The following is a 22,548-nucleotide window of genomic DNA, read 5'->3' on the forward strand; positions in this document are numbered from 1 at the left end:
CCTTTGAAACGGTGTATTTATATTTATATTAATAATAATAAAAGAGCTGCGTGAGCATTTATGTAATAGGTCAATTATTTTGAAGTCCCATATCTATGGCCATAAAAACTCAATTCTGCTGCTTTAATTTTGAAATATGAACATACATTTCCGGTGAACACAGGGAACTTGACGTGCGTATTTTTACGCACACTGCGTAGTGGTACAGGAGGAGCGACGTTTGGCCCTCCAGCCATCACCTTGCTTCTGTTTCTTTCAATGTTTAAATATTTGTTCATATTTCATAAATAACAATAAGAAAGTGAGTGGAAATTAAATTTAAAAATAAATAAAAAAATAAAAAAGGCAATATATTCTCCTGAGACCCACACTTTTGTTTTTGGGATTAATAGCACCTGATAAGTATAAAAGATAAACATAGTCAACAATAGCAAAGTCCTAATGTCTTCAAAAGAGTACTTTCTAATTAACAGTGTCTTAGCTGGTTGCTGCTGCTAAAATTGATCAAATCTGTTGCCATATCAAACTACCAACATTATTAATCATAGATAAACAAGTTTCAACCATAAAATGTGATCAGGTTCTGTACCTTGTCCACTTTTGTGTCAGGATCAGCTGCAGACTGACTCAGCAGAGATGGCTGCCATCTTGTTTTTACATGGATTAGTGTATTGTGCTCTTACTACCACTAGATGGCACAAAAAAGTGTCCACGAACGAGGACAACAGGTCTAAGTTAAGTAGGATGAAGTATAAGGTCCAGTAAAGCCACAATGTGATGTCTGCATATAAGGACGCAGGGTCTCAGGAGGATGAGGAGGAAATATAAAATGATTACTAAGAATAACTGGTTAAAATTACTGTCATCCACTACTAGACTTAATATAATAAATAATTAATGGGAAGTTAATTTTTATACGGAGGAAGGTTCTGAATAACAATAGTAATCTCATTTAAATTATGCACAATACAGCCTATCAAAGCCAAAAAAGATCCACTGCTACTGATTCATGCAAAACTGCCTTTGTGACAAAGACACTAGCGGCTGCAGACTGTGTGCCAGCAAATAGAACACATGAATAATGCCGACTCATTACACACCCTGAGGGCCTGTTTCACATCGGACTACAATTTCTAAGACATCTGACAGACATGCACATTATCTAAAGAGAGGTTTTAATAATGGAGGCCGACAGCTCATTTTTAAGAAGCAATAATCACTCGTGTGTTTTTCCTTTTATTTTACTGCATTCACTTCTTTTTCTGCAGGGCTGCAGGTAAAACATTGACTGACTGGCTGAGTGTTTAAGATCAGCATTAATGAGGTAATTAAGATAAGCTCAGAATGAATCAATAATTTATGAGGATGCAATCAAAGGGCCAAAGTATATGGAATGGCAGTTATACCTATTGGCCCCGGCAAATGTCAATCTAATAGGAGTTAATGAGGGAAACGGATTGATGGATAAACATAAAGACAGAGAGCGCAATAATATGCACGGTTTGACATTCCCCTGAGCGCCTGACTTGTGTGTTTATTGTTGATGCAAGGCATGGGAGGCTCCTCCACTATCTTCTTTCAGCTTTTTTTCTTTCATCGACACCTTGAATAACCTCTCTGCACACACAGCATATGGGCTTAGTTATGTTGCTTTACAAAACTACAAGTGCCCTTTTCTTAAACCAATATCAAAATAATTACAAAGTGATACTGATGACAATGACAATATGTGATTATAAAAGTGCCTCTACAAAGGACCTTTATCAATCTCCGCACCCTGAGATGCAGTAACATGATTGCTCAACCAGATGGGGCTGCCATTACAACCACACCGTTATATTACACAGTCATGCTAACCACTGACTGCCAGGAAGTTGAATTAGAGCAACACAAAAAGCCCTTTGATATTCCCCCTCTTCCACTGAGTTATTATCATTGCTCATGTGTGAATGCTCTCCACATGCAGCTCTGTCCCTACAGGGTCAAAAGTCAAACGTGATAGATATGGATTGACAAATCAATCCTTGCAGTGAGCATTTGAGATAAGGCCGTCAGTAGGAGGTGATGGTGGAGAGGTGAGAAGGGCAGACTTTGGACCCACTTTACCCACTTTGCTCTTCTTCTTCACCACCGGCTGCAGCGCCTCGGTCTGTCTCTTTTCCCCTCGTGGAAAACATGATTGATTTTGCCCCTTTGGAACTGCCCCTGCACAGGAGACTGCAGACGGCTGCGGTGCTGCAGTGGGTCTACTCCTTCCTTGGCCTGGGTGAGTGTACATGCTTATATGTGTGTTCACTGGAAACAACTGGAAATGATACTGATGGGGAAGGGTGTAGAAACATATCAAACAGGGGGTGTGGAGGTCCTCTGGTGATTATTTATGCACCAATTGTGCCTTTCTACATCAATTTACAATGGAAATGTCATGTTAGTCTGTTTCCTGCTTCAAGTTTTATGTCCGATTGCAACTGCTGCTTTTGAGGTTGCATACTGCCACCACCAACTTCACAGGAGGCGTTGTTGCAGCAGTCCGTCTAAAAAAGTCCCTTGCTACATTCATGTTACCAGGGGGGACATTAAGGAGGATGTGTCTCCTGCATCCTGTCAAAATCTACACCTGTGCTGATGGGATTTTAGGCCTAAATCTACCTGCCTAGCTGCTCTTGGGCAAAGTGTAAGTGAATATGAGAGGAAGAGAACTGTTGACATGAACTGCTGGACAGCCAGAAGAGGGAGCCAAGCAGGACGTGCAGAGTGAAGTTGACCACTTCTGACTGGTCAGGTTGACAATTATTTTATTGACCGCTAACATTTTAAACAAAAAGAAGCAAACTATGAGTTTCACATGTTGCTTCACCAGAGTCACTTTGTGATTGATTGCCATTAGGTGTGCCTTTTAGGGTGTTTTCACACTTGGTCCTTTTCAGCCCTCTAAACAGACTCAGAGCGGTGACTTGGCATTTTTTGCATATGTGACATATGTGAAAACTCCAAGAGAACTCAGACCCCTCTGAAGCGAACTGAACTCAGACCACCGTGGGAGATGGTCTGAGTTTGGTTCGCTTCAAGTCCGCAGTGCGGTTCACCAAACCTGTGCCTTGTGAACACAAAGCACTCCAGGTTCCCTTTGCTCTTTGCCAATGCATTGTAGCCCTCAAGATTGCATGCTTTTGCACTGGGACGCTTGAAAAAAAAAACAGACGAAACCATGTCGGCCTGTAACGCTTGCAAGGACGCAGGACGAGGAGTAGTTTGGTCCACAGAAGATACTGCACGTCTCCAGATGTGGAATGTAGAATACATCAAACGGCAACAGTCTACAGAACGGAAACACTCCGGTTTTTACTCCAATTAAATTCATCTGAAAGCGAAGGGCTTCATAACCACACTGTAGTGCCACATCAAAGTAAAAAGAAAACTATTTAAATATATATTATATATATATATATATATATAAAGGCTATAGTGTGAACAGGTAGAGGACTGTCAGAGCTGATGTTGACCAGAAAGAGAACTGAGTCCTCTTTCAAATAGACTGACAATGTGGACACAAAAAGAACTGAGTCCCCTTTCTGTCGGTCCACGTTCTGGTGCACTTTAAGAGGGCTGAGTTCGGTTTGTTTAAAAAGGACTATATGTGAAACCCCCCCTAAATAATCATGCTGATTAGCAAAGAATCTAATGCAGGTGCACTGCAAAGGCAACTATAAGGGTGTTTTCACATATCATCTCACTTTGTGTTAGTGAGATTAACACAAGAATGTAAATACCCCAAAACATTAGCAGCCAGACGAGGCAGTGCTCTGCAGTGTTCTGCAGCAGTGACTTGAATCTACAAAGAGAAACCAAGTTTTGCAATATTAGATCTTGCTGCAGAAGGAAGAGGGAGAGGATGCTCAGCTCAACCTCCTAACTCAAGCACTCTTTATTCCACTAAAACAGAACCATTTTAATTCTTTTACAATACATACATCCAGATAATTTCATCATTAGCACAAAGACCGTCACCTGATGCAAGTGATCATTTAAAGGTAAAGGTGTGGAGGTAGTTCTGATAGCTGACCCTGACCCTTGCACTTTGACCGGACGTAATGGTGTTGCTATGTCAGACTGGAGGAATAATTAAAATGTTTTTCCTATATTTTCTGACAGGCACCCGATCATACGCTGTTTAGAATTTAAAACAAATATCCAGATTGCCCGTTAGTTAAGGTGAAACAGCCACCTATGTACAGATGGTGTCGTTCCACCCCTTGCCAATCAATAGTGGGTGCTGGAAAACCCTCAGCACCCACTTTCCTTCACCCATGGCGAGGACCAATTAAATAGGACTCGAGTCAAGATCTCCACCAGCTAAGGCCAATGTTGAACTCACATACTCCTTGAATGGTCATTCTTCCGACTTGTGTGTGTTCATGAGCTTTAAGTTGTCATGTGGAAACAACACGGATGTGACAAAGTTGATATATTTTATTATTTTTTATTTTGCCCAGAGGGTTTAAACAACATTTTGATAATGAAGAGCAAAGAACCTGGATCAAGTGAAATATGAACAGGTGCTAATTTTTCCGATTATTCTTTTTGAAAGGACACTGATGACTGTGTGCACCCAGGAAACCAGTGAGCTAAAACGAAAACTGTTACATCATATTAAATTGTGTAGATATCATACAAGCACATTATACAACAGCATGGCTCTGCTAACCACCAAACCACTTGGGATGTACTCTCCAGCAGAACTGAATGCAGTCGATGCAGAGCATTCGGAATATTAATAATTCCAGCTAAACACATGATCTCTAGAATTCTAGTAATCATTCATTCAGCGTGTTTTGCATTTGTATACCATATCTGTATTTTGTTGTTGCTGCTCATGACACTCCTCTCCTGTTTCCTCAGCACCCACCTGCATCTTCCTCTTCCTTTACCTGCTGTTCACTCGCTTCTGGCTGATCAGTGTGCTGTACGCCGTGTGGTGGTACATTGACTATGACACGCCTGCACGGGGAGGCCGCAGGGTGCCCTACTTGTGTGGCCTCAAACTTTGGGACCACATGCGGGATTATTTCCCCATCAAGGTGAGAGAAAGCTTTTAGACTGTTGTTGCATGAGACCTACACTCCAGTCACTGTGTATACTGCATATGCACACCATTAAAGCAGCCCTAAAGTCCATGTCAGGAGGGGCGGTGTTAACCTCTGCAGGTCAGAGAATTGGACATCAGAACATCTTGCTCTGCCAGTTCAGTTTATCTAATCTTTGATCTGTAGCTACATACGAGCGGCGGCCCTTATCTCTGTCCTTGGCAGCAAATGAACCACCGATGGACGAGGCGCATGTGTTCCCTACAGACATGTACAGTATATGGGCACATAGCCTCCCCAAATCCTAAAGAGTCAGCCTCTTTGTTGTCAGATCAAACACAGACTGTACTGCAGGGCATGTGTATTTGACTAGTGATACTGAGAGACATTTCACTGTCAACACTAGACTAATTTTAGAGTCCTCAAATACTATACTAAAGGACAGCTAGGATTAGGGTGCACACAAGATGCACAGCCAGATGCAGTTTGATGATTTTCATTTCAAAGGCAAACATTTTATTTGTTGGTGACGTGAAGGAATAGTTTGACACGTTATTTGCTTTTTTGCTGAAAGGTAGATGAGTAGATTTACTCCCGCTCACATTTCTGTCTTATCAAGAGGACCTATTGTGCTTTTCCTTTTTTTTCAGTCGTAAATATAATGTTAAAAAGACAGATGTTCATATTAAACCTGGCCAATGGTTCAAATAACGAGTATGTAAAAGTAATCCCTTTGAGCAAAGACTCTGAATACTCCAATGTTTTTTCTACTTTTGAGACAAGTTGACGCCAGCTCATTACGGATTTTTTTATATCCAGGAACGCCACTGCAGCTGTTTACATTACCTAGCCTACAATGCTACATGTAGCTACATGCTACATGGGAAACACGCAAACTTGGTTGCCAGTGCTATTAAGGATCAAGGATTTTAGATCAGACTTCTACTGGAACATTTTTTATTGTGAAGATTTTTGTCGAGAAGCTTTTTTCAGTGATTTTTCACAGTAGAAAGTGTCGCTATAGTTACTCTGTTGCAGTCATTCTCCAGCTGCAAGTACACTGCTACATGTAGCTTCATGCTAACCTAAGAAAATCATGTAATCTTGGTTGCTGATGTTGTTAATTCTTTCATGATTTTGGATCAACTTCCTGCTGAAACATGTCCAGTGGTGAAGATTTTTATTTAGAGGCCTTTATTGGTGATTTTTCACACGTAAACATGTAATATTGTTTGCTGATTTTGTTGATTTCTCCCGACTTCAAATCATTTTCCTGGTGGAACATGTCCAGTTGTGGTTATCTTGGTACTAACTTAGGTTTTATTGGGGATTTTTCACAGCGGAAAGTACCACTATATTTCCTCCATTACTGTAATTCCCTGGCTTCAAGTACACTGCTACATGTAGCTACATGCTAACGTCAGGGAAATGTGTTATCTTGTATGCTGATGTTGTTAATTTTACCTGATCTCTGATCATACTCTTGCTAGAACGTGTCTGGTAGTGAAGATTTTGGTTTGGAAGTGTTTATTGGTGATTTTTGAGGTAGAAAGTGCCACTGTACTGTGTTACAGTCATTCCCACAGCTGCAATGACGATGCAGAAACCTGGAGATACGGAAGTCCTGGAAATGCTGACAGACGCTAAAACAGAGCATCTCAGACAGAGGGTGAATACACATATTTCAGTGCAGACAGTTGGAGGGAAAAAAAGTGTTTTTTGAACATTAAAGCATGTAAACATGTTCTAATAGAAACCCAAAATCCACTTATGAACCTGAAAATGAACATTAGAGGTCCTCTTTAAACATGGTGCTGTAGCCAGTAGACACTAAGCTTCATATAAAGAGTAGAAGCAGGTGCAAACAGCTAACCTGGCTCTGTTACAGTAGTTATAGTTTTATGGGGGTTATGTGCTAGACTATCTTTTGGCCCTGAAGTAATTCCCTAGAGTTGCCTTGACACCTCAGGGTGACAACACTACCATAGGAAGTCACTGCTTTTGGCAAAGAAATAGTGCCGCACATAAATACCTGTAAAACCCCAGCTTGTTGTTTTCTACTTGTTGGTTTGGTTTGGTGATCTGAGCCTTAAAAAACGCTGGAAAAAGTGGTCAAGTTGTGCTGTGAGATCACTGGTGTTACTTTTAATAACCTACAGCATATAAAGAGAGGGTCACCTCTAAAGCCCAGACTATTGTCTCAGACTGTCAGCATCCCTCCATGTTGAGTTTCAGATGCTTCCATCAGGGTGGAGGTTTTGCCTCCCTTACTTTAGGGGTGCTGGTAGGCATTGTTGTAACCTTAAGACTGAGCCAGGCAAGCTGTTTCCCCCTGTTTCCAGTCTTTATGCTAAGCTAAGGTAACCACTCTCCTTGCTCCAGCTTAATATTTAACAGACATGCATGAGAGTGGAATTGATTGATCATGATCTCATCTAATGCTTGGCAAGAAAGCAAATAATAGCATTTCTCAGAATGTGAAACTAGTACTTAAAACCACTCCTTTGCGTAACCAGTGCCCTTCTGATGATTTTGCACAGATTTTTTTCTGGCTGCTCACCAGATCTTACTGCAGACCAAAACTATTTTAGTGTTCACATGCACTGTTGGTTGAAATACAAAAGGCGGTTGTTACTCTGCAATTGGATAACCAGTGTCTGTTGGCCATGCCTGTGAACTGTCTGATTAATTAAAAGAAATCAACTTCTATTTCTGGTTCACACATGGATCCAGGGTGGTTAGAGACAACCGACTGTCAGTGCAGGTTTAACTTTGCAGGACTGGTTTCGTGTCAGTGGCAGATAAGTTATCTGTGGTTTTAATGTTACATTACAAACATTTTCAACTGACCCTGACCCCACCAAGCCCTGACTGCTCAGTGCACTCTCCTCTCTCTTGCAGCCCGTTGTGTCCCTCTTGTGGTTATGCATAAGTATTGCATAAACTGTGATTCATTTAATTCCTACCTCTGATCATAAAAAGTTATATCAGTTTCAGAATTTGATGTTGGGTGTGTCATCTTCAAACTATGAAACATAAGTGGAGACCTGACCTCATCTGTGGAATTCCCAGAGAACAAAAATCTTGTTGACAACATGCTCTGCATTACACGGGCCTGCGTCTCGCCCCAGGGCACGACTTACAGTATACTTTGAACCGCGCTGATAAGACAGGGTGCAATGACAACACAAGTTCAACAGCATATTTTATTCAGACTTATTGGTTTCTTTGAGTATTAAGTGGGTCATGTCTTTATTTGAACAGTTTAACCTTTACAGCCATGAATGATAACACAGTAATCCATACTGGCCTGTTTAGGTGACCCTTCTGAACCAATCAGACCCTTTTCATCCACAGCAGAAAATAAAATCCTGTAAAAGACAGGAAATGTCTGAGATTAGAAGATTCCATTTAAAAATACAAATAACACATAATTTTTATCAGTTTTAAATACAGAAATACTGATGTCACAACTACTAATATCATCAGTGTTATACTTTATTTATATACATTGATTAAAGTGGCTTCAGTGTCAGGTATAACATCTTCATCAGAAAAATAACAAGGGGGAAAATATATGAACAATAAAAGAACAAAAAAAGTATAATAATAAAAGCCAAGACAAGGTATGATAAGGCAGTTACAGCAGTGAGCACCATAAACACAGCACCATATAACAATAAAAGTCAGGAGAAGACCGGTACAGAAGTGATAATACTGTAATAAGAGCAACAATAAATTTAGTGAAATGAATAATATTAACTCTGTCTGAAATATTAAGGAAACAATATGAAGTCTTTTAAATATTATTAAAGAGATGATACAGTCCAGAGTTATTATGGTTTTGTATTTTTCATTAGTTTTTATATTAATTTTGTTTTTAATTTTTGTTTGTTTTCAATTCAGTTAGTTTCAGAGTAGGTTTGCGCATTTCAATTTAATTTTCATTGTTTAAAAATGTATAGTTATAGTTCAGTTTTTATTAGTTTTAGTATTAGTTTTTTTAAATTTATTTTAAAATGGGGGTTATTTGTCAGGGGCAAGATTTAAGAAGTTCAGAATAGGTATTACAATACAAACGCAACACTCTGCAAAGAGCTCACAGTCATGTAGACTTCCCAGTCTCTATGAACATATGCACCAAAGTCTCCTCATGCTTGTTAAAGGGAAATATCGATCTATTTCAACCTGTCTCCTATCATCCTAAATTTGTTTCAAGTGACTACTGACATAAAAATAATAGTTAGCATGTTAGCCGTTAGCCTAGATACAGCCGGGGCACATTAGTAGCGTCAGACCTGTTAAAACGTAAGTGAGCGGGCATATTTCAAGTGCAAAGTTAGTCCACTAAACAAGCTTTTTTTCCACAATGACTGCCTCATATCGTTAGGATAAATGTCAGAGAACATATAGAAAACGACATGTGAACGTGTTGTCTTACCTTACCGTGTGGTGCCATGTTTGTTTACCATTTAGCTCTTCTTTCCAAAGTGGCCGAAATATATCTCGCAAGCTCTAGATAAAGCCCAGCTGGATACTAACGTTACTCCAGGTAGAGGTGTCTCGTCCTCAGTCACATCCAGACCTTGAAAATAAGGCTGCAACCGGTCCCATTCCTTGCAACAGAGGCATTCCTCTTCTGTGGGCACTGGGGCACAGCATTCACAGGTACACCACCAATCTCCAGACCTATGCAGCCTTGCAGCAGCCATTCCTCCTCTCTCGTCCTCTATCTGTTGCGCCTCTCTCTCTCTCTCCTCCTCCTTCAGTTTCACAAAGCTCTTCGTCAGTGTATTCTGGCTCAAATAAATAAGGGCGGCCATCAAACTCTGCAAAATCATATTCCTCCACCACAAAGTCGAAGTCTGGCAAAAAGTCAGCCATTATTCTATAAATCTTTCATAAAATAAATGAATGAACTTTTCAGGCTACTGTCCGGTTCTGCCTTCCAGCTGTTGCTGCTTGCTCTCGTGAGATTTCAGGCACAGTATGAGATCACTGCTTGTTCTCGCGATATTTTGGCCACTTTGGAAAGCAGAGCTAAATGGTAAACAAACATGGCAGCACACCGGTAAGGTAAGACAACACGTTTACATGTCATTTTCTATATGTTCTCTGACATTTATCCTAACGATATGAGGCAGTCATTGTGGAAAAAAAGCTTGTTTAGTGGACTAACTTTGCCCTTGAAGGATGCCCGTTCACTTACGTATTAACAGGTCTGACGCTATGCGCCCTGGCTGTATCTAGGCTAACGGCTAACATGCTAACTATTATTTTTATGTCACTAGTCACTTGAAACAAATTTAGGACGATAGGAGACAGGTTGAAATAAACTGAAATTTCCCTTTAAGTTGACAAATGTCAAATTTAATTTTGTTTTTGTTAGTTTTGTCCGTTTTTTAAGTACACAATACAGTTTCAGTTATTATTTTTTTTCCGTAAAGTTTAGTTTTTATTTTTACCTTGGTTGCTAAAACAAGACATTTTACCGCAATTTCCTGCAGACTGAAATTTATTCATTGATTTATCTATGTATTTATTTATATATAAAGTTAAAGGACGGCTTGGATGGCATGTAGCAGGGGGCCACCGGCTGGAATTGAACCCACAGCCACTGTGGCAAGGACATTGCCTTATACTGTTCATGGGACACCCACGCTACCCACTAAGCTACTGGGCACCCCGGAAGGCTAATATTTGATGGTGCTTTTATGTATAGGTTATTATGCAATGGTTTTAGTGGTCTGGCCCATGTGAGATCAGATCGGGCTGTATGTGGCACATAAACAAAAACGATTCTGACTCTCCTGATCTAAACAGAGGAAGTCATCAAAAACAGTTAGTCTACTTTAGCCATCATGGGTCTGCTTCAAAGCCTGAATTTGACTCTGACATACAGGACAGAATATCACTAACACCCATGTTTAACAGAAAACCTTTTAATGCTATACTTCTGCTTATATAGTGTCAGGAAGGTGTGAGTCAATGTGTGTGTGAGTTTTCTTTTCTGGAATTGTGTTGTTGCATTATAATGTCAGTTGTACCTACTTTTGTACCATTTCTCTGTCTGTATCAAGGTTATTATATTTGACTTAAGATAGAAGTCTGACACATATTGTTCTGTACTGAAGCTGCCGATCGACGATATATTTTTACAATGTTTAATTTCTCTGACTAAGACCATAAGAAGTATGCATTGTTCTTTCAGATAACTGTATTCTGTTCGGGGTGACAAGCCTCTGAAGCTGCATGACACATGAAGTACGCAACCCACTGTCTAACTTCTTTAACCTGATACCCCTTAGCCTCTCAGCATGACCAAAATCATCCAGTGGGCTGGATGGGACCCTTTGACGGGCTGGTCCTGGACTGTTGGCCGTATGTTTGACACCCCTGGTTTAGATGATAGGATTTCTGCCGTCTTTAGGTAGCTGACAGAATATGTTTTGCTCAGATATACAGAGCCAGGTGACTCGCAAATAGTCCCTGTTTATATGGTTTATGATGCTGTAAATAAAGACACTAATCAGATTCCGTATTTTATGGCAGCTAAGATGAAAGTAATCGGAGTTGGTTATCAAATCAGCCTCTCATTTGAGATCTTGTGTGAATGTCCATCAGAAAAATACTGTCTTTATTTTTTAAGTCATTCCTATGATGAGAACTCATAAAATTCCCTGCTTTGGCCTCATCTTACGTATCCAGCTCCAAGTGAATCATGTCCAATATCATCTGACTGTATGCCTCATTAAGGCTGAAACAAGGAGTCAATGTGAGGGTGAAGAGAAGCAGTGTCCTTTAGAGAGCCCAATTAGTTTCATTGGTGTGTCTCTACCCACCGTTTCTAATGACACCATCATCAGCTCAGACCGAAAGCTCAACAGCTGATGCGTGCTCTCTTGGTTTTCAGGAGGATGACACAACACGTTTACGCAGGATGTACGTGTAAGTCATAAGTAAAGGATAAACAGAGCATGTCAGTTCAAGTCAAGTTTATGTTATAGCTCATTTCATACGACAGGCGTAGACTCCATGTGCTTCAAAAACTAGGCAGAGATCATACATGACAAAAGCAAAGAAGATAGGGACATAAAAGATAAGAACATATTACATACTGTATATAAAAACATAAAATAAGATATCTAAGAACATAAAAGATAAGGAGGTATTATTATATTATAATTTAAAACGGGAGTAATAATAACAACAAGTATTTTATCTCTGTACAAATCTCTGTTTTACTGGGAGACAGTGAAGAGAAGTTCTGAATAAGCTGGAGTTTATTTAAACTGTTTTATCAGTCCAGCAAAAAAGTGCATTGCAATTATCTCCTGCAAATTAATCTCTAATAAAAGAATCTCTGTTTTGTCTTCATTTAGCTGCACTTTTTTTTTGGGCTATCCAATATTTGGTATCACCAGTGCATTGGATGAGGCCATTCACTTGGCTAAGGTAGAAGGCAGAAACAGATTTGTATAACTGTGTGTACCAGCATAGGAGTGAAATTAAATATTGTATTGCTGAAATTAAACAGCAATGGACCAAAACTTGACCCTTGAGGGACTCCATATGGAATGCTGACTTCATCTGTTCTGTGGTTCACTCTAAAACAAGACTGGTGAACATCATTTTATTATATGACATATACTGTATATACAGTACAGGCCAAAAGTTTGGACACACCTTCTCATTCAATGCGTTTTCTTTATTTTCATGACTATTTACATTGTAGATTCTCACTGAAGGCATCAAAACTATGAATGAACACATGTGGAGTTATGTACTTAACAAAAAAAGGTGAAATAACTGAAAACATGTTTTATATTCTAGTTTCTTCAAAATAGCCACCCTTTGCTCTGATTACTGCTTTGCACACTCTTGGCATTCTCTCCATGAGCTTCAAGAGGTAGTCACCTGAAATGGTTTTCCAACAGTCTTGAAGGAGTTCCCAGAGGTGTTTAGCACTTGTTGGCCCCTTTGCCTTCACTCTGCGGTCCAGCTCACCCCAAACCATCTCGATTGGGTTCAGGTCCGGTGACTGTGGAGACCAGGTCATCTGCCGCAGCAATCCATCACTCTCCTTCTTGGTCAAATAGCCCTTACACAGCCTGGAGGTGTGTTTGGGGTCATTGTCCTGTTGAAAAATAAATGATCGTCCAACTAAACGCAAACCGGATGGGATGGCATGTCGCTGCAGGATGCTGTGGTAGCCATGCTGGTTCAGTGTGCCTTCAATTTTGAATAAATCCCCAACAGTGTCACCAGCAAAACACCCCCACACCATCACACCTCCTCCTCCATGCTTCACAGTGGGAACCAGGCATGTGGAATCCATCCGTTCACCTTTTCTGCGTCTCACAAAGACACGGCGGTTGGAACCAAAGATCTCAAATTTGGACTCATCAGACCAAAGCACAGATTTCCACTGGTCTAATGTCCATTCCTTGTGTTTCTTGGCCCAAACAAATCTCTTCTGCTTGTTGCCTCTCCTTAGCAGTGGTTTCCTAGCAGCTATTTGACCATGAAGGCCTGATTCGCGCAGTCTCCTCTTAACAGTTGTTCTAGAGATGGGTCTGCTGCTAGAACTCTGTGTGGCATTCATCTGGTCTCTGATCTGAGCTGCTGTTAACTTGCGATTTCTGAGGCTGGTGATTCGGATGAACTTATCCTCAGAAGCAGAGGTGACTCTTGGTCTTCCTTTCCTGGGTCGGTCCTCATGTGTGCCAGTTTCGTTGTAGCGCTTGATGGTTTTTGCGACTCCACTTGGGGACACATTTAAAGTTTTTGCAATTTTCCGGACTGACTGACCTTCATTTCTTAAAGTAATGATGGCCACTCATTTTTCTTTAGTTAGCTGGTTCTTGCCATAATATGAATTTTAACAGTTGTCCAATAGGGCTGTCGGCTGTGTATTAACCTGACTTCTGCACAACACAACTGATGGTCCCAACCCCATTGATAAAGCAAGAAATTCCACTAATTAACCCTGATAAGGCACACCTGTGAAGTGGAAACCATTTCAGGTGACTACCTCTTGAAGCTCATGGAGAGAATGCCAAGAGTGTGCAAAGCAGTAATCAGAGCAAAGGGTGGCTATTTTGAAGAAACTAGAATATAAAACATGTTTTCAGTTATTTCACCTTTTTTTGTTAAGTACATAACTCCACATGTGTTCATTCATAGTTTTGATGCCTTCAGTGAGAATCTACAATGTAAATAGTCATGAAAATAAAGAAAACGCATTGAATGAGAAGGTGTGTCCAAACTTTTGGCCTGTACTGTATGTAGTTGTTGATTTATAACCTTTTCAAGAAACAGAAGGTTTGAGATTGGTCTGTAGTTCTCAAAAACAAATGGATAAAGCTTTCTTTTTTTTTTTAAACAATGGTGTTATAATAACATCATAGAGAGCTATGAGGAAGATTCCAGAGAGTAGGTAGGCAATAGCAATCTCAAGGATAACAACAAACAAACAGCTAAAGACATTTTGAGCAAGGTAGCAGGCCAAGAGCACATGCTGCAGAACTTCACTGCTGCACCACTTCCTGTACTTCAGTATGTTGTAGGCTGGACTTCGTGTTTGCAACATGGCAGTAAATGTAAGAAGAGCAGTTGCATCTGCTAGAAGAGGACAATATTATTGCATCCATCCATTTTTATCCACTTATCTGGGAACAGGTTGCAGGGACAGCAGGCAAAACAAGGTACTCTAGACACTGCTCTCCCCAGCAACGCTTCCCACTTCCTCCTGGGGGATCCTGAGGCATTCTGAGGCCAGATGAGATATTAATTCTTCCAGTGTTGTTCTGGGTCTACTTTGGGGTCTCCTATCACTGTCCAGAAAGGAAGCATCCTGATCAGCCCAATCTACCTCAGCTGGCCCCTTTAAACGCGAAGGAGCACCAGCACAGAGCTTTACTCCGAGCTCTCTCTGGATGTCTGAACTCCTTACCCTATCTCTAAGGTAGAGCCCAGCCACCCTAAGGAGGAAACTCATTTTGATAACTATCATCCATCATCTCAATCTTTCTGTCACTACCCAAACCTCATGACCATAGGTGAGGGTCGGAAACCTAGATGGACCGGTAAATCAAGAGCTTTGCTTTACAACTCAGCTCCCTCTTCACCTTGACACTACGGTGGCAATGCCTGCATCACTGCTGATGCCACATCAAACTGCCTGTCCATCCAATGCTCCATTTTAGCCTTACTCATAAACAAGCCCCCAAGATACTTGAACTCTTTCCCTTGGAGCAGTTACTCTCTCCAAACCCAGAGGAGGCAATCTATTGTTTTTTGACAGAGGACCATGGCCTCAGACTTGGAGGTACTTACTCTCATCCAGACTGCTTCACATTTAACTGCAAACTGCCCCAGTGCCTGCTGGAGGTCATGATAAGATGGAGAATAATATTCCTAATATTGGAAATTAGGATGCCAAGGCTGTACAATCCTCCGATATGAGTTATTTTGGGCAGAGCCAGGCCAACTGTTTATCCTTGCCTTGAGTTGTTATGCAAAGCTAGAGTGGGCAAGTCATTTCCTTGCTCCAGCTAACAGACATGTCAGTGGTATCAGTGTTCTCATTGAACTCTCATGAAAGTGAATAAGGATATTTCCCAAAATGTTAAACTTTTCCTTTTTCTTTTTCGGGCTGAAAGTTTGTCTAGATCCAAATCTAACCCCCAAAATACGTTTAATTCATTAAATATTACTGATTAAAACCAAAGTCCTAGGCAGGGATAATACAGATGATGTTGTGGTGACAACCTTGTAGGAGCACAAAATGACTGGTCACTAGAGGACAGTTCTTCTGTTTATATACAGCTCCGGTCCTAATGATTAACTTTGTGAGCTAGGGGCCACCAGCAGCGGGCACACACAATACAAACAGAGTGGACATAAAACAATGAACAAGCTTTGTGAAGGTCTGATATCCTGACTTGCCTCTACGGTACAAACCTGTTTGATCTTTATACATCCTATTGGCGATGGGCTACACAGAACTACTACTGTATCAGTGCTGTGTGAAAATGTTCTTTTTTTATTAGATAAATGAGTGAAAAGAAAGGAAAGAACAAAAAAAGTAAAAGTAAAAATAGAATCAAAGTGTAAAATCCCATCTTTAAAGCTACGTATTTGTCCCTGAGAAGATATCATGGCTCCCTGATAGTAGCAGTTAATGTTGTGCCATGAGAACCTTGAAATACTTATCTCACACACAGATACAAACAGTGAGGAGAGCACATTTTTTCTGAGGACAATGCTGGCCATGTGCTGCAAAACAAACGACAACACATGACAGGCGACTTTTGACAGTGACCTTTGGTGCCTCTCACTATCTCGTCCCCATCCGCACTGGACTGGTGGAGACATGCAAACAAAGCTCCATAGGTGAGATATCTTATCTAGACTTTTACAGTTGATGGGGAACCATTGTTTCTAACACTACAGATGTATATCACTCAATTTCCAAGGTTTGATTACACACCCAAAGGTTTGTAGAGCACTAGAGCCACTTTACCTGCCAAACAGAGCTATCCTCTGTGTTAAGTGTAAACATTAAAGCATCTCTTTGGATTCGCTGCCCAGTGACAAACAAATGGAGTATGGTACTAGTCCAGGATGTTTGTAAGTCACCTCAACTTTTAGATAGCTTTGAAGAGCTGCCCCAGAGTTTTATCAGTAGTGAACAAATGACTCTCCAATCAACATTTGCCAAATCAAAATACTAGAGAATGAACATAAGGTACTTAAGGTACCAAAGGGGAGGTCCACTGATTTAAGGCTACATTCATTACTTCCAGACTGGCCTACTGCAATAGTCTCCTCTACGGTTTGTCAACCAAAACACTCAAGAAGCTACAGTATATCCAGAACTCAGCTGCTTGTTTTCTCACACACTCCTGCACCCATGACTACATTACCCCCATCCTTCATAATCTCCACTGGCTGCCCATCCCCCAGCACATCCACTTCAAACTCCTCATCATCACTTACAAAGCCCTCCACAACCTGGCTCCCCCCTACCTGTCCGAGCTCCTAGTTAGTTGCAGCCCTGCTGTATTGATCCATTGTTTAGGAGATTCTACTTGTAATCATTGCCTCTGAAATGTAGTGGAGTAGAGGTAGCTGAAAACTGAAATACACAAATAAATGTCGAAATTCTGCAAAATTGCACTTAAGTACAGTGCTTGAGTAAATGTACTCAGCTGCCTTTTGGCACTCAGACAGGAGGGATGAGAGATGGTTCAGAGAGTTGACACTGGGATATGAAGGCACATGTTTGGGCTGCAGCCAGATGGGCCAACACAATCCGCCCTCAGCTCTTTTCGGGAGAATCAGATACCCTGAAATAAATCATTCTGCGTGGTTACAACAAGGATAACTGGGGCGAACGACGGCGGTGACTGTGCAATACAGCACAGATCTCCTGAGTTTGGCAGATCGGCCATCTTTAGGAGAGCAGCAAACTTTTTGAGCTCAGTGCTAAGTTATGTAAAAGAGTGCTGCTGCTTTACTAATTTTGAATTCAAGAATATTCGAATACAGAGATAATATTCTCTGTGCAGAGATGTTATTCTCTGTTTCCTGCCCAGTGACTACAGATGTAAGTTTGCTTATAGCTAACTCTGGTGTAGCCAAGAAGCTGTGCAATGTCCCTGTCAAATCAACAAATAAAAAATTAAATAAACTAATCTACATGATTATGGATCAATTTTCAGATACAAAAATGGACTAGCATTCTTTTCTTTTCCTCTCCCAGTTGGTGAAGACGGCTGATCTGGATTCCAGGCACAACTACGTCCTGGGCTTCCATCCCCATGGCGTGTTGGTGGCAGGAGCCTTTACCAACTTCTGCACCTATGCTACAGGCTTCAAACAGCTGTTTCCTGGCCTCACCAGCTACCTGCTCATGTTGCCACTATGGTTCAGAGCCCCATTCTTCAGAGACTACATCATGTGTGCAGGTGTGCGCCAGAAACATTTGTACTTCTATATAATTGTCTAAAATATACTGTATTTTGTAGCGTTCAAGGTATTATTTGACTTACTTTGATCATTGTATATTATTTTGATCACTTCTTATTTTCTGTTGCAACACTGCAGGTCTGATTCCTTCAGACAAAGACAGCGCCAGCTATGTGCTCCGCAAAAAAGGTGGTGGTCATGCTGTTGTAATAGCAGTCGGTGGGGCCCCAGAGGCCCTTGATGCCCACCCTGGGACCTACAATGTACTACTGGCTAATAAGAAAGGCTTCATCAAAATTGCGATGGAGCATGGGTAAGAGCAGAGAGCCTCAGGGGGGAATGAGTTAACTTTCCTGTTAAATACAGTTAATTCTCCAAGGTCTCATGGCTTGTGAGAGGATTGTGTCCGTCTATTCATGTAAGGTTTCTTACAGTTTGAGTGTGGCTTCTTGAAACAGAGGCTTATTCAAACCCCTCACATGGAATATCCTGGGAAATCACACAGGCTGTTATGAAATCAATTTAGAATGAAAAGTGAAACACAAGGAGACACATGTCAAGTATGAACAAAAATCAGCTCAACAATATTCTCATTGAAATCTTTTTTTTCTCCAGTGCTCATCTGGTGCCAGTCTTCTCCTTTGGAGAGAATGAAGTGTTTGATCAAGTAGAAAACCAAAGAGGAACCTGGCTTCGATGGACGCAGGAGAGGCTGCAAAGCTTCATGGGTATCTCCCTGCCTCTCTTCCATGCACGTGGCGTTTTCCAGTACTCCTTTGGTCTCATGCCGTACAGAAAACCCATCACTACAGTAGGTGAGTATGCTATGCTCATCTAGCAGGGTGGCACAGTAAATGCAGCACTGATTGCTTGAATCTATGGATTCTGTGCTGTTGTATCAGTCACTGTAAATATCCCCTGTAGTATGTCAAATAATACCCCAGTTGCCAGAGGGGAATTGTATGTGTGAGACCGGGGGGCCTTCTGTGAGGAGTTTGCATGTTCTCCCCGTGTCAGTGTTGGTTTTCTCAGGGTACTTCAGCTTCCTCCCACAGTCCAAAGACATGCAGGCTAACTGGTGACTTTTAATTTCCCGTAGGTGTGAATGTGAGTGTGAATGGTTGTCTGTCTCTATGTGTCAGCCCTGTGATAGTCTGGTGACCGGAAAATGAATGAATAAACAAATACACTGATTTTGAAAAGTGAATGGCGAGACACCTGCCAAGCTGCACAAATAAACAACAACGCCAACAGATTTTTGGCAATCCTCTGTGGAATTTTACCCGGTGTTTGTGGCCAGAACCTGGGTTTTCTAATGGCACATTGCGGTGTTTCTCGGCAGCATTTGAGCCACTGAACCTGCTCTTCCAATGGTTTTTGGGCCGCCAAACATGGGTGTTTTAAGCCAATATACGGTCTTTTCCTAGTTGTAATCAAGTGTTTTTTGTGCCTAAACTTAACCACGCCTTCACCACAGTGCTTTGAGAAACATAAACTTTCAATGTATCCAATACAAAATAAAGTAATGTGCCTGTGGTTTATAGAAATGTATAATATCAACATTCTTCCTGGTGATTGGGTTGCAAATAAAGGATGCACTGCAGCAGACTTTGTCTGGTGGGCAACAAACCTGAGCTATATTGTCTATGCTCATGTATTTCCCAACCAGCAGTTGATTTTGGCAGAAGCTAGTAATGTCAAGGCAGACCTAAGATAAACAACCCTCAAATAGCATCAAACACACCATACTGTAAATTCTAAAGTAAACTGACTGTGAGTGTGTTGCACTTCACCTTGTCACCTCCCTGCAGTTGGACGACCGATTAGGGTGGAGAGGAATGAGAAGCCAACGGCCGAGGAACTGGATGCCCTCCACCAGCTCTACATGGACGAACTCAGCAATCTGTTTGAGGAGCACAAAGGCAGCTTTGGAGTGGATAAGGACACACATCTGAACTTTGTCTAAACTGGGCTGATAATGAAATTGATTTGAATGCATATTTATTTTGAAAGCTCAGATAATTTTACTTTTTGATTGCCTCTGTAAACATGACTGAGACCTGGCTGTTCATTTAGACTGCTGTGTGGGGAATTGCTGCAGAACACTGATGACAGAAATTTTCCTCACCATCTCCCAGCAGTGGCATCTGTCTGGGGTTTTGGACTTTGTGCAAGACCTGACACTTTCTCAAACAGAGTCATAGGTTGAATTTAGGTTGCAACATCATTTGGAGACACTGTCATACATCGTCAATAATTTCAGGATCAGGTGTCTTTCTGAAGGAAAATAAAAATAATTTATACACAACTCAACTGAACTGTCTTTCTGTTGTTTCTATAATATGCTCTCGAGACATTAAAGGAACACTTCCATGTTTTAATGTGGGAAAATGTTGAGGTACTTGTACTTTACTTGAAGTAATGAATAGTATTTCTATTTTCTGCTACCTTATACTTCTTCTTACATTTCAGTGGGATGTATTACACCTTTCACAGCATGACATTTATTTCATAGATATGGGTAAGATGTTACATTGAAAAATCATATTAGAATTAATATTAAACCAGTGCTTCTCAACACTTCTGGCCTGAGGTAGAAAAGGCAGTTGTGGTCCCTTGTCACATTTCACCTCTAAGAATTTTTAGTAGTTCAGTCAAAGAGACATTTGATGAAACATTTGACTCCTCTCACATGGTTTCATGTCAATAACTGTTTGAGGCCAAACAAGTCAAATGATCTGCCTCAAAAATGAATACAAATTTGTGTTGCAGAACTTTGCTTTTCTCCGTCCTTGTCCTATTAATTATCTCACGACCCCTCAGGTTTATCCTACTGTATGACTCTTTGAAGGGGCACAACTCCTTGGCTAGGGTAAACTACAATGTTAAAGCTAGTTGTTAGAGTTAAATGCTGCTTGACAGGATTGCTCAGTATCACTGTCATGTCTGTTGGCATGGGTGGTTTACTGAACAGGTCTACTGGACACAGGCCCAGAAGCCCAAAGTGTCAGAGGGGCCCCTCCATGGCCTTCACCTGCAACATGTCACTTGAAGAGACACGTGCTGACCATAAAGAGACACAAAACAACTAGAGAAAGGGGCAAAACAATCACAAAAAGATACAAAAAAGGTTCAAATTGACCACAAAGAGGCACTGACTACAAACAACAACGAAAAGAGGCTAAACAATTATAAAGTCTGTGTGTCTTGTTCCTTTTAGGAGAGGTAGTGGGGCCTTCTGCATGTCTGGGCTGATGGAGGAGCCCATCATCTCATAAGCCCTGTTTCCACCAAGCAGTAAAGTACAATTCAGTTCGGTAGGCATTTTTTCCCATTTCCACTGTGAAAAGTTGTGGATGGTAAAAATGGAACCGTTCTGTACACAGATCTGGTACTAAAAGGTGGAGCTGTGAACAATAGCAGACGGTCGCTCTGCTCAGGGCTGAGTTGTGCCTGGTTTTATGTAACCTCTGTTCATACCTTGGCAAGTCTCAAGTACATTAGTAAACTATAACTATAAAATGAAAGGATGTTTTGCTGCCTCTCACAGCAGCTGGAGTCTGAGAAAAAATAACTTAATGCACTGGGCCGACTGCCGGCAACTTTTAAGGTGGAACATTAACTTGTAATGTTACTCAGTGTATGAGGTGACGACATGACTCCATCAGCACACCTTAAATATCAATGTGACAACTTTGACCATTACTTTAGTTTTTATTGTATCTCTTGGATGACATATATTCTAATCCTCACTTGGAGAAAAAGAAAGCACTGTGGAGCGTTGTTCCTGTGGGCTCTGGCAACACTAAACCCCTGAGCTTGCCTGAGAAGGACTAAATGCACAAACCTGCTATTTTTAAATACCCCCTGGGAGAGAGACTCTCACTGCAGCCTGTTTTATTTTGTTTTGAAAATGTCGGCGTGCAGCCTTGTTCTGTGGACGATAAATGAGGCAGAGACTTCCGTCCGTGTCACCGGTAATGAGGAGATACAGTGAGTGCTGGACGCAGCTGTGAGTGACAACAATCTCGCCCACATTTAAGAGTACTGTTTGCGGTGGAAACACTAGGGTCTAGGTACCATGTCTGAAGGGTTACTTTTCGTTCCAAAGGTACCATACCAAAAGTGTTTGGTGGAAACGGGGCTATAATCCAGGTTACATTTTAAGATAGAGCCGGGAAACTATAGTATTAAAACTGAAAGCAGGGGGAAACATCCCAAGATATCATGTCCTGCAGGAATTAGAGTGGTATTAATCTGCTGTTTCAACTCTGCTATAAAGTGGGAATTAAGCCTGCTGGACCTGTCGATCAAACAGTGGACATGGACACGTGTCTCATTTATTGTTTTATTAGTTCTAAGTCCCACATTAAAATCAGACTGCCTGGTTTTGGATCAGGTTCCCGAATGATAAGACTGTCTGTGAACTTTGGCAGACATTTATGAGATGGCAGAGTTGTGATATTTCCAAATGAAAGTTTGGACAATG

At 41.1% G+C, this 22,548-nt stretch overlaps 1 protein-coding gene across 1 annotated transcript; it reads left to right on the forward strand.

Moving 5' to 3' along the window:
* The first annotated feature begins 2,047 nt into the window (after positions 1-2,047).
* Positions 2,048-20,372, forward strand: mogat2 (monoacylglycerol O-acyltransferase 2). Its single transcript, XM_033639113.2, has 6 exons — positions 2,048-2,266; positions 4,900-5,078; positions 17,854-18,058; positions 18,198-18,372; positions 18,675-18,874; positions 19,871-20,372. Exons 1-6 carry the CDS (start codon positions 2,176-2,178, stop codon positions 20,023-20,025), a joined length of 1,005 nt encoding a protein of 334 aa, XP_033495004.1. The 5' UTR covers positions 2,048-2,175; the 3' UTR covers positions 20,026-20,372.
* The last annotated feature ends 2,176 nt before the right edge of the window (positions 20,373-22,548 follow it).

This window comes from Epinephelus lanceolatus, chromosome 11 (genome assembly GCF_041903045.1).
Source record: "Epinephelus lanceolatus isolate andai-2023 chromosome 11, ASM4190304v1, whole genome shotgun sequence".
Taxonomy (NCBI): domain Eukaryota; kingdom Metazoa; phylum Chordata; class Actinopteri; order Perciformes; family Serranidae; genus Epinephelus; species Epinephelus lanceolatus.

Bases quoted from the DNA above. Each gene is read 5' to 3' on its own strand.
- mogat2 (XM_033639113.2), top strand. From the start codon at position 2,176: ATGATTGATTTTGCCCCTTTGGAACTGCCCCTGCACAGGAGACTGCAG. The intron at 5,079-17,853 runs GTGAGAGAAAGC...TTCCTCTCCCAG, and splicing joins GGGATTATTTCCCCATCAAG to TTGGTGAAGACGGCTGATCT. The intron at 18,373-18,674 runs GTAAGAGCAGAG...TTTTTTCTCCAG, and splicing joins AAAATTGCGATGGAGCATGG to TGCTCATCTGGTGCCAGTCT.